At 37.4% G+C, this 19,020-nt stretch overlaps 1 protein-coding gene across 21 annotated transcripts in view; it reads left to right on the top strand.

Annotated features, from left to right (window-relative positions):
- plch2a (phospholipase C, eta 2a) overlaps positions 1-19,020 on the top strand; it is a 297,121-nt gene that overhangs the window by 183,567 nt on the left and 94,534 nt on the right. For 5 of the 21 annotated variants that reach the window (XR_012383546.1, XR_012383545.1, XR_012383544.1 and 2 more), the window contains exon 1: positions 15,176-16,101. The exons of the other annotated variants lie outside the window; for them this stretch is intronic. Coding sequence is in view for 2 of the 5 variants with exons in the window: in XM_073909050.1 (XP_073765151.1) it covers positions 15,867-16,101 (235 nt within the window). In the remaining 3 variants the exon portion in view is untranslated. Of the gene's footprint in view, positions 1-15,175; positions 16,102-19,020 lie in introns of those variants that run through there. 21 annotated transcript variants of the gene reach the window in all.

Raw genomic sequence — 19,020 nt, forward strand, 5'->3', positions numbered from 1 at the left:
TCCAGAATTGGCCAGCCCAGTCACCAGATATGAACATTATTAAGCATGTCTGAGGTAAGAGGCATTAAGATTAATCCAAACAATCTTGATGAACTCTGGGAGTCCTGCAAGAACGCTTTCTTTGCCATTCCAGATGACTTTATTAATTTTTTGTAAGTTATTTAAGTCATAGCAGAGATGTATGGATGCAGTCCTCCAAGCTCATGTGAGTCACACACAATATAAATTGTTTCTCCACTGCAGCATGACTTTATATTCTATACTCTACATTACTCCTGTTAAGTGACAAGACTTTTTTCTAAGCAAAGTCAGACCTTACTGTCCTAATTATATAATTAAAAATCAAGGCATGATCATATTTTATTTTGGTAAAATAAGCATATTCTTATTAAGGCCTTTGCCTTTCATTGAAGCCACTTCTGATACTAAATTAAACAACTAGAAGTTTTTATTTGTTGTTCCTAAAACTTGGATAGTCAACAAGATTTTTGTCAGATAGTGTAAACTTTAAAAAATGTGAATAATTAAACTACTTTAAATAACGAATTAATTCGTTTACATGTCATAATGGGAAATTATGTAAGCCATTAGCCCTGGGTTTTCTTTCCAAGAGGTAAATACTCCAGAAATCAATTTCCAGTGCATCAAACACCTGTGTCTCTGCATGATTACTCTAGAGGCTCATTGGGGAAATGTGCCTCAGCCTACATTTTATTGTAGGTTTTCTGCTCTTTCCAGATGAAAGGCATATAAGTTCCTCTAAATCCTATGTTTTGACATTTCATAACTGCCACACTATGCAGCAACAAGCACTGTTGCCAACTATTTTCAATGAAAAGGCGCTGATCTCTGCCCGAAAAGTTGCTAAAAGTCACTAGATTACGTCATACGTCAATTTGCATATTACTAACGTCATCACATTCTACTGTTTCTGTTTGTTTAACAGCCTATGGTTACTAAAGGGGTATTTATATGTGCACTACGCTTTATGTAAGCATGTCAGTTTAACTAAATGTATTGCTGTTTGAATACAGTATATCAATATAGATGTGTAGTGAATTTGCAGTAATCTCCCAGACGTAATATACTCTGAAAAGTTTCAAAACTGTCTCTAATATATTTTTAATTGTGAACAAGTAAAGAATAAATAGTCAAATTAAGTTGTAAAAATACTGGTGAATCAGATCGGTTTGACTGTACATTGATAATACCTCACATTGCCGATGCTAAATCATTTGCCGTCGGTACGGGTAAAGTCTAGATACGCAGTCGGCTGGAAATGCGATGTGAAAATTAATATAGCAGCATTTTTTAATGACACTGTATAACAATAATTAATATTTTTACAGTACTGTGACGGTTGGGTTTAGGGTTGGGGTGGGAGTAGGGGTTAAAAAATACAATTTATTGGGTAATTTAATAGATAACATAAATAATACACGGAACAACTACTGTTTTTACGTTACTGTGAGGGTTTGGTTTAGGGTTGGGATGGGGCTGTCACAGTTGGTGTAGGGGAAAAGAAGTGAGGACTCGATTGCAGAAATAATAAGGGTTTTATTTATAACATAAAATAAAAGGCTAAATAAACTACCCCGAGGGGGGAAACATTAATAAAAAGGCAGAGAATAAACTTGACTGGGCTTGCAGGAAAAGGCAGGGCTTGACAGGGCTGGACACAACAGGACAGGGTATTAATTGATGACGTTCAGGCACAGGACAGCAGACATGAGGAGAATATAAGCAGAAATAAAATAACAGGTGAACCTAATAAACTAATAGTAATAGGTTAACAAGGAGGGTGGGACTAGACAAAAGACGGGAGAGCACATGACACAAAGGCTGCATCCGAAAACCGCCTACGACTAGGTAGGTACTGCGTTTGAATTTAAGCGTACTACTCGGCCGTTAGAAAAGTACGTTCTATACAGTATGAATGTGAAAAGTGTGAATGAAATTCGCAGATACTACATCCGGCATTTTGTCATGATCACGTGACCTACCTGTGTCAGTTGCATCGCTTCACTTCAATTCATGAAATCTCTCGCGGGGCATCATGGGATAGCGCAGCGTGCATGGGATGCGCACTTCAGAATCTCGCCGGATGTTGTCAGTCATCCAGGTACTTTTCGCATACTGATTTTCGAATTCTATGAATTTGGACATACTTCTCGGCTCGCAAACTGATTTTAGCGTACTATATAGTATGGAAATATGCAATTTTGGACGCAGCCAAAGAGACAACACAAGCCATGCGCTCACTTAAAACAAGACTAGAACATGCAGACAATGAGAAAACCCATTAACCGTATATGTTCATTTGACAACACAACATAAACAGAAGACTGAACGCGAGACACAAGTACACGCTGAATCAAAACACTCATTGTGCACTCACACACCCAGCGTGCATGTTTCATCCCAGCGCCAACCGAAACCAACTAGACTGACATGCTTGGAATAAAACACCACGCTGCAGACAGACAAACACCAGGGGCCTCATGTACGAAGACTTGCGTGGAAATCTTACTAAAACATTGCGTACGCACAAAGCTGTAAATGTGCGTACGCAGAAAAAAATTCAGATGTATGAAACACTGCGTACGCCGAATCTCACACATATTCTTTTGTACATCTGAATGAACGTGAAACTGAGCGCAACATGCACGAGCACAAAACCCCTCCCTGCCTCCTCCCCCGTATGAATATGCTAATGACGATGCTAATGGCAAAACCCAACGAAAAAGCAATGTCAAAAGCAAGCAAAAAGAGAAACTTTGAACAGAATGTGAAATGGAGGTGCTGCTTTCGGAGGTAGACCGGAGAAAAGTGGTGTTATTTGCAAGTTTGTTCTCCGGAATTAACAACAAAAGAAAAAAATAGAGTGGGAGAGTTTAGCTGATGCAGTCAACACAGTTGGGTCTGAACATCGTACTGAGTGCATTAAAAAAAAGAAATAGTGTGGTTTATATCTGTAAAATGTATGCTTAACAGTCTCAGTGGCGCTACTCGCAAGACGCATGTCATCATGAATTGATACGTTCGAGCATGGACTCGGCTCGAATCCAGCGTCTGATGAAATCTTTCTTGTTTTTTCCCCGCTACATATCAGATTTTGCCCACTATTTATCACGAGAAAGACAAGTAGGAATCATCAATAAGTTTGTGCATCATATTTTATTTGCACATTTATTGAATGGAAATGTTTCTGATTCACGCATGCAAATTCATCTTCAGATAGTGTCTCTATAGCAATGTGTGTGCGGTAGATCGCTCAGATTACATCGGGAAAACAGGCGACTGCTGCAAATTGTGCTTTAATGTTTAGCTGGTCAAATGTATGGTATGAAAACCTCATATACCTGCTAGATGAACCGGTCTCATACAGCTGCCATTGCAAGGATCAGACACTTTGTAGAGAGGAATTTAACACAACCGCCTCTAGGAGTCGCCAATGGAAATAAAACAGACACGCACAAAAAATGTGCGTACGCCTGCCAGAAAGCTGCCGTGAAGCTGCGCACATTCCCACGTTCAGTTCATTGTTAGTAAATCCAAACGTGAGCGATTCTGAGCGTGAAACCTGGCGTACGCAAAGTTTTTGTGCGTACGCAGCGTTGATACATGAGGCCCCAGGACTAGAGCATGCAATCGCAAACACGCCAAAACGTCACACACCCACATCAAACAAGAACGCACACAGTCCAAGCACGCTCACGAATGGCACTCATACAGAGACACGCACACAATGACAAAAGCAGTGCTCGACCCGAGAGAACTCAAGTCAAGCACAACAAAAGACATGACAGGGCTAGTGTCTGGACTTTGCCACTATAACAAGAATTATCAAGACCAGAGTGGCAGAACCCTGACATGGGGGATGACGTTAATTAAATTTAATAAATGGGAAATTTATTAAATAATTCTTGTTAACTTCCGGCCGCAAACGTATTCGATCTAGTACGCAGAGGAGTGATCTGCTTTTAGGCTGCAGGTAGGAGAGACTGCTGTACGAGGGCCGTCTGTCAGTGCTCTGAGGCAGGGGAGGGGTCGATGGCATCACCCGCAGCTCGATGAGAAGAGTAGGGACAGTACAGTATGGACAAATGACAGTCTCCAGTAACACACAAAAAAAGTTGCTAGATTTTTCGCTAGGCGCTTTTTAAAAAATTTGTTGCTGGGGGGGGGGTTTGAAAAGTCGTTAAATATAGAGTAGCAACAAAGTCGATAGGTTGGCAACACTGGCAACAAGCAGCTTTACATTCAACTGCCTGGAAACGCTGATCATTTCACTTTTCACTGTAAGTAGCAGCATATTCATTTTGCGATCAATAGTGACCAATTAGGCTGTATGGTGTGCTTTTAAGGTGACCACTAATGGCTCTTGTTGGTTGAATCGGTTGCCTGTGGCCTTTTTCACGGATGGTCGAACGCACATCCGGTAGAGCGATAGTTGCGTATCCATACACTGTAAAAAAAAGGCCGTGATTTCAACGGTAAAAAACTGTAAAAATGCTACAGTACAAATCCGTAGCCTGGTTAACGGTATGTTTCCTTAATATATACGGCGAATAACCGTAAATTGACTTTCCCAGAATTCCCTGCATGGCACATCACTTTTTATGCATTTGGTTGACTTTAATATGGATCTGTTTAGTTGTTTCCCCATCAGTTATGTACATTAGAGATTTATGTTACATCTAATGTTGATAAACAATGTTTATTTCATGACTTTAATTTTACCATACTGGTGCTTAGTAGCTGTGTGAATGACACTGAGCACCTTCTATATGCTGATACTCTTTTCTGCTTGTGGGGAAAGTTGATTGTGATGAGCATTGGCTCATTATGTAACTTTCTCATCACCACCTGAATGTGGGTGTGCTAACGTGTCTAACTGTGTAACAAAAGATGTGTAGATGTTGATCATTCAAAATACAGACATATTACCTCTATAAATTAATAAAATACGGTAATTTACTGTAAAAATTAAAAAATACTTTTACGGTTTGTACCGTGTTTTTAACGGGAAAGTACTGGTAACCACAGCTGCCGTTTTTTTACCGTAAACTTTACGGATTTATTTTTTACAGTGTACTTCCGGCTGGAGCAATAGAGACTGATAGATGTGCTATAGTTTTTACTACCTCTTTGAAAACTTTGCCAACATTTACCATTTACAGCGGATGTTTATTGTCTTGTAGACTGACGTTCCATCGCTCAACACTCTAAACTTAATAAAGGATATAAGTTTTTACACAAAAATTGCGTTTTTATTTACAAAGGTGGGTGACGTTAGCATGATCCATACGTTAGCATGGTTTAGGAAAGGCTTTTTACATTTCTATATACTGTATACATAATTCTATAAAAAGAACAATTTATGGTTAATGAAAATACTGAGAAAACACGTTATGACTAGGCCTCTGCAAACTTTAAGGGGTAGTTCTTCCAAAAATAAATATTTACATCACTGTTTGCTCACCCTTAAGTTGTTCCAAACCTTTTTGAGTTTCTTAAGTCTGTCATTAACCATTTATAATAAATAATAATAATAATAATAATAATAAAAATAATAATAATGGTAACACTTTACAATAAGGTTCATTAGATCCAAGTCCATGCTTGTTAACATTAATGCACCATGAGTTAACATGAACTAATAATGAACTACTGTATTTTTATTAACTAACGTTAACTAACATGAACAAATACAGTAGTGAATGTATTGTTCATTGTTTGTTCATGTTAGTAAATGCATTAATTAACATTAACTAATAAAACTTATTGCAAAGTGTGACCATAATAATAATAATAATTTTTAACATTTCTGGACACTCAAAGCGCTTTACACATTTTTGGGGGGGAATCTCTTCATCCACCACCAGTGTGCAACATCCACCTGGATGACATGACTGCAGCCATATTGTGACAGGCAGCACACCATCTGATTGGTGGAGAGCCATAAAGCCAATTATGATATCGGGATGATTAGGAGGCCATGATGGACAGAGGTTAGTGGGCAAATTTGGCCAGGATGCCAGGGTTGAACCCCTACTTTTTTCCGAACTACATCCTGGAATTTGTAATGACCACAGTGAGTCAGGACCTCGGTTGAACTTGTCATTAAAAAGACGGCGCTCACTGAGCAGTATAGAGTCCCCTTCAGTATACTGGGGTGTTAGGACCCACACAGACCGCAGCTTGAGCGCCCCCAGTTGGCCTTATTAACACCACTTCCAACAGCAACCTAGCTTTCCCATGTGGTCTTCCATCCATTCATACACTGTAAAACCCAACAGTCAGCTTTATCAAATGAAATTAGTCTAGCTAACCCAAAATTTACTGAAAGCTACTCATTTGAAAAGAGTTTGGAACTCAGAGTTGAAGGTATTGACTTAATTAAAAGGCTCATTACTTCAACTTAAATGGAATAAGTTCACAATACTCATATAGATTAGTTTTTGAACTGAAATGGATTTTTGCAATCGCTTTCCTCAAATGGTTTGAGTTGCCTTAACTTAATTTGTTTTACAGTACTCAGTTTGAGTTCTCTTCATATATCAGGTTTTACTGTGCTCAAATTGCTTCATTTACTCAAACGGATTAAGTTCACAGTACTCTAATTAGGCTTAGTTTTTGAACTTAAATGGTTTGTTGCAATCGGTTTCCTCAAATGGTTTGAGTTACCGTAACTTTTTTGGGTTTTACAGTGTAGTAGGAAAAATAAATACAACGGAAGTCTTTGGTTCCTGATTTTCCAACATTCTGCTTTCGACATTTGTGTGTTTAACTGGAAATCAGTTTTGAACAAGGTTGAGTAAATGATTAGGAATTGTCATTTTTGTGGGTGAACAGTCGATTTAAAGTTTTGCTTATAATTAGAGCGGAATAAAGTAGTTAAAGCAGCTGATGAAAATCTGTTTAATTGGACTGGCATTTTCAAGTAAACATTGTGAACATGATTTAATGAAAGAGTCAAAAAAGTCACCCTTATATGCTATTTTTAGTGAATTCATTTATTGATTGCGTAACATTCTAGTTACATTAGAGCTTCCATAGCTCAATATCTTTATGATTCATAACATGATCCTTCCAATACTGACACTGCGACCTGCCCTTCATCTCGCATGACTAAGCAACAATTGACTTCAGAAGAAATAGGTGCAGCGTGTTTTCTTAAGTCCTCTTGTCTGAACCCCAGGAGAATCTCGGTTCCGTTCCTGGGGGTTTCTCAGCGCTTCTCATTTGACGTGTCTTGCTAATCCGAAACGGCCAAATCAGGTCATATAGAAGTCTACTAATGAGCTCCTAAGTGTGTTAGACAGAGGTGTGCGGTGCTGGGATGCCCTCAGGAGCAGGACTGTACGATGCTTCTCTAAAACATCACGCAAGGATAATAATGCTGGCTTCAAGTCATGTCACAGCGATTGCGTTCATGAGATGAACGCCACCTAAACCACAATGTCATAATTAGCAGTGGGAAACACAGCGCTGTTTATAAGCGTGGAGTGTTTGCATTGGGGACGTGCCGACTGCAGAATCATGCCAGAATATTTATGAGTGTTAGAAATAGTTTGGGTGAGTTTTTGCGCTGTTGCTTGCCAGAAAAGGAAAGAAATTTCCAACAGTTTTTTTCTGGCGGCTGAACAATGCTAAACTGCTTATATGAAGCTCTTGCTCTACATATATGCATATTTTGCGCTTCGTTTTTGCATTTTATTGCATCACTCCTTCTCAAAGAACGTTTTGACCGTTTTCATAAGATTTCATGGTCCAGCAGTATTTTGCTGTCTGAATATCTGAGCAGAAAGATGAGGAAATCTCTTTCGGATTGGATTCAGAATACCAACAGGCCTTAATGTCAGAGCGAGATTAAACAACACCTTAAGAACACATCCATTCAACACAGGCTCAGTGTAGATATTGAAGTCAGAATTATTAGCCCCCTTTGAATTATTATTATTATTATTTTTTTTTTTTTCCTAAATGATGTAGGCGACGCAGTGGTGGAGCCTCGGCTGGGTCAGTTGGCGTTTCTGTGTGGAGTTTGCATGTGCTGCCTGCGTTCATGTGGGTTTCCTTCGGGTGGTTTCCCCCACAGTCCAAAGACATGTGGTACAGGTGAATTGGGTAGGCTAAATTGTCCGTAGTGTATGAGTGTGATTCAGTGTGTGTGGATGTTTCGTGGACGCGCTGGATGAGTTGGCGGTTCATTCCGCTGTGGCGACCCTGGATTGATGAAAGGACTAAGCCGAAAAGAAAATGAATAAATGAATGAATAAATGATGTTTAACAGTGCAAGGAAATATTCACGATTTTTATATTTATGTAGGCTTTAAAATAATAATTTTTGTAATATTTTAATCCTTTAATTCTTTTTCATTTGTAAAGATATTTGCGGATTGCTGTACATCCTGTGTGAATTAAGCCGTGTGCAAGTGAGGCGCACAAATAACACGCTTTGCGCTGGACTATAGACCTGCTTTGATCTGATCTATTAAATCGTCTATTTTAGTTCCTCAAAATAGCAACGCGCCAGCAATGCGCCTCAACACACCTCCTTTTTTAAACCAGAACGCCTATGAGCGCAAATATGAGCGCAAATGCATTTGCTTTTTAAACAGCCTGGTGCAAAACGTCAAAACGACTCTTGCGTCAAGCTGAAACTATAGTAAACAACAATTGTGTCACACCTTGCGCCTCATTGTGTGTATAATAGGGACCATCATGTTTAGAAATATGTTGAAAATCTTCTCTTCATTAAGCAGAAATTGGCAGAAAATATAAACAGGGGGCTAATAATTCTAACTACTGTATGTATATATATATTACCAGCGACCTAGCGACCTTTTTGCTGTGAGGCGAACGTGCTACCCACTGCGCATATATATATATATATATATATATATATATATATATATATATATATATATATATATATATATATATATATATATATATATATATATATATATGTATATATATATATATATATATATATATATATATATATATATATATATATATATATATATATATATATATATATATATATATGCGCAGTGGGTAGCACGTTCGCCTCACAGCAAGAAGGTCGCTAGGTCGCTGGTTCGATCCTTGGCTCAGTTGGCATTTCTGTGTGGAGTTTGCATGTTCTCCCTGCGTTTGCGTGGGTTTCCTCCGGGTGCTACGGTTTCCAAAGACATGTGGTACAGGTGAATTGGGTAGGCTAAATTGTCCGTAGTGTGTGTGTGTGTGTGTGTGTGTGTGTGTGTGTGTGTGTGTGTGTGTGTGTGTGTATGTTTCTCAGAGATGGGTTGCGGCTGGAAGGGCATCCGCTGCGTAAAAACTTGCTGGATAAGTTGGCAGTTCATTCCGCTGTGGCGACCCCGGATTACTAAAATGACTAAGCCGACAAGAATATATATAAACTGTATATATAACTCAAAATTTATTTTGTCTTTGCAATGATGACATTACATCGTATTTTTCTAGTTATTTTGCCCGATACTAGTATTCAACTAGGTTAATTAGATTACTTAGGCTATTTAGGTTAATCAAGCAACACATTGGACAACAGTGGTTTGTTTTGTAGCCAGAAAAATCAGGAAAAAAACAATTCTTAAGGGGGCTAATAATGTTCTGAAACAAAATTACAATTTATAATAACCATTTTGTGTTCATTTGCTGTAAAATTCAATTAGTGTTGAGATAAGAAATATATGTTATTATACACTCTCTCAGCTGGCAACAAATTTCTTCCTGTGAGGTGAAGGGGAAAAGACAGAAGCAGACAACATGTCTCATTATCTTACCAGCGAGTCAATATTTGTGGTGAAAAACACCAGCATTATACCTAAGCCAGATGGATGCTGATGAGGACTTTCTTTTCCTTCCCACACTCGTTCGTTTCCGAGAACGTGTGCAGTCAGATCTTGCATTCAGAATAGAGTAATGGCAGCATTATACTAGCTGTAGCATCTGTTGGCAACCCGTATTGATTGTTTAACCAGACGACCATATGCCATATATCTGCTCAAGGTATGCTTCCAGAAGATTTATAACAGGACATTTACATTTCGTTGAAATTCTACCATAGAATGATTCATTTTTTTAATGGAAAAGAGGTGTTTGTTGGCCCTCCTCGATTGTTTGGCTATAGAGATTAGTTCTAGCCCTAGTTAAATCAATGGTGTCCAGATGCAGACCCATAGTGCCAGCGGTTTCAGGCCAACAGTGCCAGGCCAGCAGCCACATGTGAGAATTATGTCAGGGCATAGCCTCATAGAAATCTGACATTTGGTAATTTATAATAATAATTTATATTTATAATAATTGTTTTAATCTACATGAATCTCACTGTAATCTTGGAATTAATCTAGATTAAAATGGCTCATTTGAATTCTGCCGAACGCATTCAGAATATGTGTGCTACCCAAATAATGACTTGAAGGAAGTCTTTTAGAACAGATTTCTCAAGCCAGGTGGCGCATTAGACCAGGGGCTCATATCATGAAATGTGTAAGTTTTTTTCTTTCCATTAGGCGTGTGTTATTGAATTTCATAACACTCTCACCAGTCTTTACTCCTTATTTGCGTTTAATACCCCAGTTTGTCACAGGGGCATGAATGAAATGTTCATGAGTTAAAGTGAAACTGCCGAACTGCAGTTAAAGTCATATTTTATTATCACCCGAGTGATAATAATAAGAGTCTCGCATTAATGCAGCACATTAACGCCGATAACGGCTAATATATATAATATATATCTAATATATATATATATATATATATATATATATATATATATATATATATATATATATATATATATATATATATATATATATATAATAATTATATATATATATATAATAATAATTATATATATAATAATTTAGACTTCCCAGCTAGCAAAATTCTTGTGGCTCAAATCCGGCCCACACCAGTCACTTACATCCGACCCACATACTACATGGAATGATGGCACTTGCGCGGTCTGCTCCTGTTTGCCAGATCTGGGCCACAACTAAGCCATAGCAATATCACATATCAGCCATGATTCAACCAAATGAACCAGAACTGACCCTATTCTGGGCCACAGTTTGCTTTTATTTTGGCCCAAATACAGCCCACACCAGACACTTACATCTGGACTAGGGCTATCCGGCCTGTTTGTCAGATCTGGGCCACAAATAAGCCAAAGCAATATCACATATTAGCCAGAATTCAACCAAATGAACCAGAACAGACCCTATTCTGGCCCACAATTTGCTTTTATTCTGGCCCAGATCTGGCCTATTACTTCTAATAATGGATTAAACATTGGTAAACATCAGTGAATTATATTATCGCAAAACAATTTTGTTTGCTGTAATGAACAAACTTTTCAAGCATAGATCTTAAAAGTTACTGCACCCCAGGAGAAAATTTATATGAGGAGGTTCAGGGCTATGAGCCCAACTAAAGCAAACACTTTTCTTTATGATGGGGACTTTAGTCTATGTGGTCCACATTTGTTTTATGATAACTGGGCCACATTTGCTATAGCTCATCTGGGCGGCTTTAGACTGTGCCAAATATTTGCCAAAAGTGGCCCACATTTGTTTTAGGATAACTGGGCCACATTTGCCATATCCAACACAATCTCATGGCAATTCGTAACTTTTTGATTTAGTGGCTAATTCGTATGAATTCGTACGATCTAATTCGTACAATTTATTACGACTTGCTCATCCCCCAATGAAGGTTGGGTTTAGGGGTGGGGTTAGGTGCCACGCCTCCTTTTTAAAATCGTACGATTTCGTACGACTGAACTCCTACGAATTCGTACGAATTAGCCACTATACTGGCAAAACGAAAAATACTTATGTTTTCTCGTTAGATCAGGCTGCCATATATTCTCTGGCCCACTATTGGCTAACGGCTGCATTAGCCAGAGTTTACTGTTCTGAATATTTGCCAAAAGTGGCCCACATATGTTTTAAGATAACTGGGCCAAATTTGCCATATTTTATCTGGGCCACTTTAGGCTCACAGCCGCATTACCCAGAGCTTACTGTGCCAAATATTTGCCAAAAGTGGCCCACATATGTCTTAAGATAACTGGGCCACATTTGCACCTACACATGTCAGACATTTTGGGTTTAGACCCAGATTACCCTTAAATGACTATGCCACTATTTTGCAAACTGCGGGCCAAATTTATCATTTTCCACATGGGCCACATTGGGTTCAAATTCAGATTACATCATAAGTGCCAAATCTTTGCTTTATTTGGCCCATATATATCTTTGAATCTTTGTCCCCCCCTTTGCCATTGTACAGGTGGGCCACTTCAGGCTCACATTCATTTTGTCTGGGCCAAAGGAATACCACCAGTACCGCATAACTGCCTAAAGTGGCCCACATTCGTATGCTATCTGCGTTGTATATAGTTTGTTTGTTTTTGTTGTTGTTTTGCTTCTGTTTTGTTAGTTTTTCAACCAAAACCTTGGTAAAATATGGCCAAACACAACCCAACTGGCTTGAAAGAGCTATGCTTTGGCAAGTGTTGCCTTAATAGAAAGCAATTTAATGCAAGTCTTTACATTTTATTGATTTCATGACATTTCTCTATTGATTTCTAAGGAAATCAATAAAGCACAGCGGTCTGGTGAAAGAGTCCTCACATATAATAATGAAGACAGATATAGCTTTTTGTGCTGACCCCATCCTGCCCTTCATATTGACTGCGGAATGCCCATGGGAATGCAATGCTTTCTCAGGTGTAAGCTGGAGCAGAACTTTTTACACAAAGCAGGATATTCAGGCAGACAGTGCACTGACACTGTGCTTTTTTACCAGGCATTTGCAATCACAGCATGACCTGGCAACCTGGCCCTTTGAGTCGCCGAGCCGCTTTAGCATTGCAACCTTTTTCAATCAGCAATTTTCAACCACAGTTCCTAAATATCTGTTTTAATTATATTTCAGCTTTTATTTCCCTCCCATCTGATTGTTAGTCACAGTGTGGCACACATAATGAGTCTAAATACATTTGGATGCTTCCAAGCTTTTTTTTTTAAGGGCAAGACAATCTGTGCAGTATAATTTCCTTTTGCTGATGACTTTTTTCGGAGAGCAAGAAAAATAAATAAATTTCTCATTTTCAGCAATGTGAGAAGCCTACCATATTAGTAATTCCTTTTTAAAAAATGCTGTTAATTATATTTTTTTCATCTGAATGTTTGTCACGGTGAACTCTGGCACACTTAATGAATCTAAAAAATATTGGATGCTTTTTATTTATTTATTTGTTTCTTTGAGTGCCAGACAATCTGTGCAGTATAATTTCATCTTTCTGACGAAATCTTTGGACAATAAGACTCCTTTATTTTCAGCTTCTGTATCTGGTAAATAAGCCTGCACGGGTCATTTAAAAACAAGCATTTTCATTCTCAGATATGTTGTTCTCAACAAAGAGTCGACGAAACCCTGCCTGTCTAACATATGCGTTTCCTGAGCTACCTACGCTGCATGGCTCCAAATAAATGCCTGTGAAGTAAAGTTGTATTAAACAGAGAGGTGACCATACTAATCAACATACTAAATACATCCCTGTTTTCGTTTTCGCAAATCCACCAAAGGCCGCTGTGTACACTCTTTTAGATCTTTTTTAGATCATAGCTTTGCAATGATGACAGTAAATAATATTTGACTGGATGTTTTTTCAAGAGTCTTTTATACAGCTTAAAGTGACGCCTAAAGACTTAAATAGGTTAATTAAGTTAACTAGGCAGGTTAGGGTAATTACGCAAGTTATTTTATAACGATGGTTTGTACTGTAAACTATCGAAAAAATAAATAGCTTAAAGGGGCTAATAATTTTGACCTTAAAATAGTTTTTTTTTTAATTAAAAGCTGCTTTTATTCTAGCCGAAAAAAACAAAAACAAATGAGAATTTCTCCAAAAGAAAAAAACATTATCAGGCACACTGTGAAAATGTCCTTGCTCTGATAAACATCATTTGGGAAATATTTCAAAAAAGAAAACAAAATTCAATTGTAACGACGGGGAAGTGACACCAACAACAGACGTTTGGATCCACGTGCAGGTTTATTAGAATTGTCAGGCAAGCAGTGGTCAATACCGGCAAACAGATGTATGAAGGCAATCCAGAGGCGAAGTCAAAACAACAGGCAGTTGGTCAGAGGCAGGCAGCAAACAGCATTAAATAAATAAACAAGGCAAAGGTTCAAAGACACGGCAAAGACAGACAAAGGAACCGCGTTGTAATGTCACTGTGACAGATAACAAAACTCGGCAACATGTGTGTGGAAAAGAGGGGTTTAAATAGTCCAAATAATCATTGTGTGAGTGGCTTCAGCTGTGAGAGTGCAATCAGTGTGGATCTGGGACCGGTTGTGTGTGTGTGGCATGACTGGGTGTTGTAGTCCATAACATGGCAGATATGTTGTTCAATGAGTGTGAATGTTTATGTGTGAATGTTTACCAGCGACATCTGGTGGTTGTTCGTTGGTGACAAGACATCAATAATAATAATTATTGGGGGCTAATAATTCTGACTCCAACTGTATTTCTAAAGGTGCTGCTGACTTGAAATTTTCACCGGATGTTAGTAACTACCAAAGAAATCTATACACTATATGTGAAGAAAACAAAACTAAGTTATGTGTAATAAAATGAACTGACACAGGGAAAAAGTATTGAGCACATGAAGAAAGGGAGGTGTAGAAAGGCAGTGAATGCCCAGACAGCAGCTGAAATCTCTCGGTAGTTATTCAGCAACCCATTGCCCTTCCTCGTTGTGAATTATATTAGCTGCTTCAGTCCAACATTTCAGCAAGACAATGATCCAAAACACAGCCAAATAAAACTCTCAGATGCTTTCAGAGAAAGACAATCAAGCTGTAGAATGGCCCAGCCAGTCACCTGACTTAAAACAAAATACAAAATAAAACAGATTTGATAGACGAGACCCACAGAACCTTCAATGTTTTTGCACTCTGTTGAATGCATGTGACTTTATCCTCCATGTGAGAGGCGTCTTTAAGCTGCCATCACCAATAAATGCCTTTAATATCAAGTTTTAAATACATTCCAATAGTTTTTTCAGATTTTTTGTTTTGTTTTATATATATGTTTTGTATTGTTTGTGTTTTTATCAAAATCTGGTTCAACTCCATGTCAACAGCTCCTTTAGAAACATTATTCCCAGGAAAAAAGCATGATGTGTTCAATACTCATTCCCTCCACCGTATAAAAACGAGTCATTTTCGATTCCATGCCGACTTTTAGATTGAATCTTTCTATAGTTTGAGCACTAGTAGTGATGGTTGAACTAAAAATCGATATGATTTTCCTGCAAGCCCAAAAGCAATTGCATTACAACATTACAACACAGAAAATCGGTGGTTAAACAATCAGGTAGATGCTTTTATGATTACAGGAAGAGCTGATAAATGGAATGAACTCTCTCTCTCTCTCTTTTTTCCTCTGCGCTGTGATTCTGTGCGCAATAAGCTACCTAAATCCCCCCATCCCTGGATTACAGTTCTGAGGGGATTTAAGTGTCGGCTTGACAGGTGTTTGCACAGTCAATAAGTTAGCATCTTTACTAGTACGGCATCTCACTGCATGTCATCAGAAAGACTGCAGATGCCGAAACCGTTCTGATGTCTGCGAGATTATCCGTCAAGTCCTGCGGGTTTGGACGTGTAGCTCATGTTCTTGCCGTCCCTTGAAACGTTGGATGGAGGTTTCCCTGAAGCTTGGTTTGAACGAGTGATTGTGAGGATATAAAGGGAAGAAGCTAAACAAAAACAAGGACATACTAGAAAGTCATCAACAACTCGGAGTGATGTGTGCCGCTGTCTTGCCTGCCAGCTCGGTCACTTCTGTCGTGATGCCCCCAGCATTAGGGCCAGTACATGCTACTAAATCAGCAACTCCACCGGTCCGAGTACCGAGCCCAGTGGTGGCATCAGCCTGCTCGAAGGCACTGCGTAAGCTGACCCTGTCAAGACTCCTTGCGGGGTTCTTTTGGACTGGAGAGAATACTGTGTATGGATCCAAATGGAGGCTTGGCTTGTTTGGTAAGACAACCTGCGGAAATTGATTATTCCCACCTTTTTTTTTTTTTTCTATTGAGCTGTTTTAGTTGAACCGATCTGCAAAATTAAACTTGAGAATTGGCTTGTTTTTGAAATATTATTCCTGAGGGATTTTGATTTGCTTATTAACCTGCAGTCTATTCATCACATTTGCTTTAATCTGACCAATGTGTCAAGGCAAGAATTAGGTTTAAGTGTTCAATATATTGACTATTGACTATTTTATATTCTAAAATTCTGTCCCAGTTCTGATTTGGTGTTGATCCAGGGCAGCTAAGCTTTAGGGCCCGTCCCAACACACATCGTCTGGATCTTTGGACTTGATCACTTGTTTGCAAGCATGACCTATTTGCTATATTTGGTTCAAGTGAGAGAGCACTACTGTGTTTAGTACTTTTCAATGCTCAATAGGACACACTTACAACCTAGTGTTGTAAAGAGTTTTATTCTGGCTTTAATACTTTGCTAGCAGTCATGGACAGGCTGTAATTGTTTCAGAAAATACATATACTTTGTGTTTATGTGGAATGCTTTGACCGATATTCCATTTTAAGATGAGGGAACCTATGTTTCACATTAGATTATACCTCACAAAGTGATTTCAAAACAGAAGCGTCATGCCAATTGTATCCGTTTAATGCTTCTTCTACATTTTTTCACTTTGATAATGTCGTTTTTGTCTACAATTCCTCCTGAAATCATCAAATTAAGCCTATCATTGATCTTAACAATGGAGTAGATCAATTTCTTTTAACTGACAAATCCATCTTGATGTTTAACAATAACATGACAGTTTCCTTATGAACAACACTTATAAATTGTTTGCTCTTATGCTTGATAAATTAATGCTTATAAATTGTAAAATCTTCTTTATTTCATTCGATTAAAACACATGCTGATCACTGACTGACAAGTTTGGTAATGAGTGCTATTAAGGAGTATCACACAAAGTTTTATGCACTACAAAAAAAAAAAAGATTTGGTTCAACCCAAATGTAGCTAAATAATGGACGAACCAAAAAGTTGGGTTAAAGTTGGGTTAAAATTCTATTTAAACATTTACCCAGCAAGTGAATTTCTCCATTTTTGTCCAATATATGTGTAATACTACTACCTTCTACTATAAGAATCAACCGTTTAAAAAATATATGTACAAAAATGACCATGCTCTACATTGTAGCCTTGTGTAAGTTACTTTTAAAAAGTATTTAATTACTAATTACGTCATTCAAATTGTATTTAAATTACTTTTATAATTTATTTGTCTAAAATGTAACTTATTGACTCAAGACTACTTAAAATGCATATAATTCTCAATGCGTATGCAGAAGAAATTAGCCTCTATTAATTATTTGAATTAAGGTCCATCTAGGACATTTAATATTACTTAAATGTAACATTCAAACATTTTAAATATCAATAGATCAAAACACAAAAAGTTTCTATACACACCATAAAACTGTTTACTTCTTTCATTGTTACTTAAGCATTTGCAATTGTTGGATAAGTCCAACATTCATACATGCAAAATAAATATATAAGATATATATAAGAATATATATAAGAAGATATTTTTCAGTACATTCCTAAACATAATAGTTTTAATAACTAATTTCTAATAACTGATTTCTTTATATTTATATTTATATTCTTTTTTTTTCTCTATATTTGCCATATTTTTCTAGATATTTTTTTCAAGACACTTTTATACAGCTTAAAGTGACATTTAAAGGCTTAACTAGGTTATTTAGGCAAACTAGGGTAATTAGGCAAGCTATTGTAATTTTGACCTCAAAATGTTTTTTTTTTTTTTATTAATAACTGTTTGTGTTCTAGCTGAATTAAAACAATTGTTATCAGACATATTGTGAAAATTTCCTTGCTCTGTTAAACATCATTTAGGAAAAATTTAAAAAAGAAAAAATGTTAAATAAATATATATACAAATATCTTTTCTTCTATTTTTTTACTAAGCATGCCCAATTCTCTTGAGAAATGTAGCCTTCTTTTGTTGAAAAATTATTCTGCAAAATAAATTTGTGAAACAAAAATAGAATTACTCCGCACCTCTGAATTGATGTATACAAAATTGTTGAATTAATATACAATATTTAAGTCAAGTACACTAAGTCAAAAAACAAAAGTAATCCCTTCATTTGTTTTAAGTGGAAGAATTAATTTACGTTAAAGTAACTATTTACTTTGTACACTCTAAAATATCTATTGCTGCCTTAAAATGTTTAGTTGAATCAGGTTAATTGTTCTGGTCATCTAAAAAATATTTTAAAAAAAGGAAATTTAAGCTTTATACGACTTAAAAGTGTCATTAAAACCTGATTAACCTATTAAAATAAGCTAATACAACATAAAAATTGTCGTTGTTTTGACTTTTTGTGATGACATTTTTTACAGTGTACCTACACCCAACACTGACTGTGAGCTTTGTAAAAGAAAATGCAACTGAATGTCATTGCTGTCATGAAGTATTAGCTGTTTACGCGCTTTCTCTAAAACTGGGTTGTTTTCAATACACCGGTGTGACATTTGGCTTCATCAACGCATTAAGACTTCAAAGAAGGCTGACTTCTTCTATGTGCCATAATGGAAAGGCACCTGTCTGTGCATATGGGCAATCCCTTTAAGCTTTAATACCCTGATGAATAGTGTGTCAGGGGTTTACCTTACTTTTCTCTGGCACACATCCTGCAGACAAGCCCTCTTGACCTGCTATGTAGTGTGGCGTTAGAGGCTCAACTCCGCTAAATGGGCTTAAAAACCACCAGTCGGTACGGCTTCCTGTGTTGTTGACTTAGGTGATAATAGCTGTGGCGTGTTGTTGCCAACAATGTTCCCGAGCCAACTAGAGTATGTGAGTATTTGGGCTGGTCAATGAGCAACACG

This window comes from Danio rerio, chromosome 8, assembly GCF_049306965.1.
Source record: "Danio rerio strain Tuebingen ecotype United States chromosome 8, GRCz12tu, whole genome shotgun sequence".
Classification (NCBI taxonomy): Eukaryota; Metazoa; Chordata; class Actinopteri; order Cypriniformes; family Danionidae; genus Danio; species Danio rerio.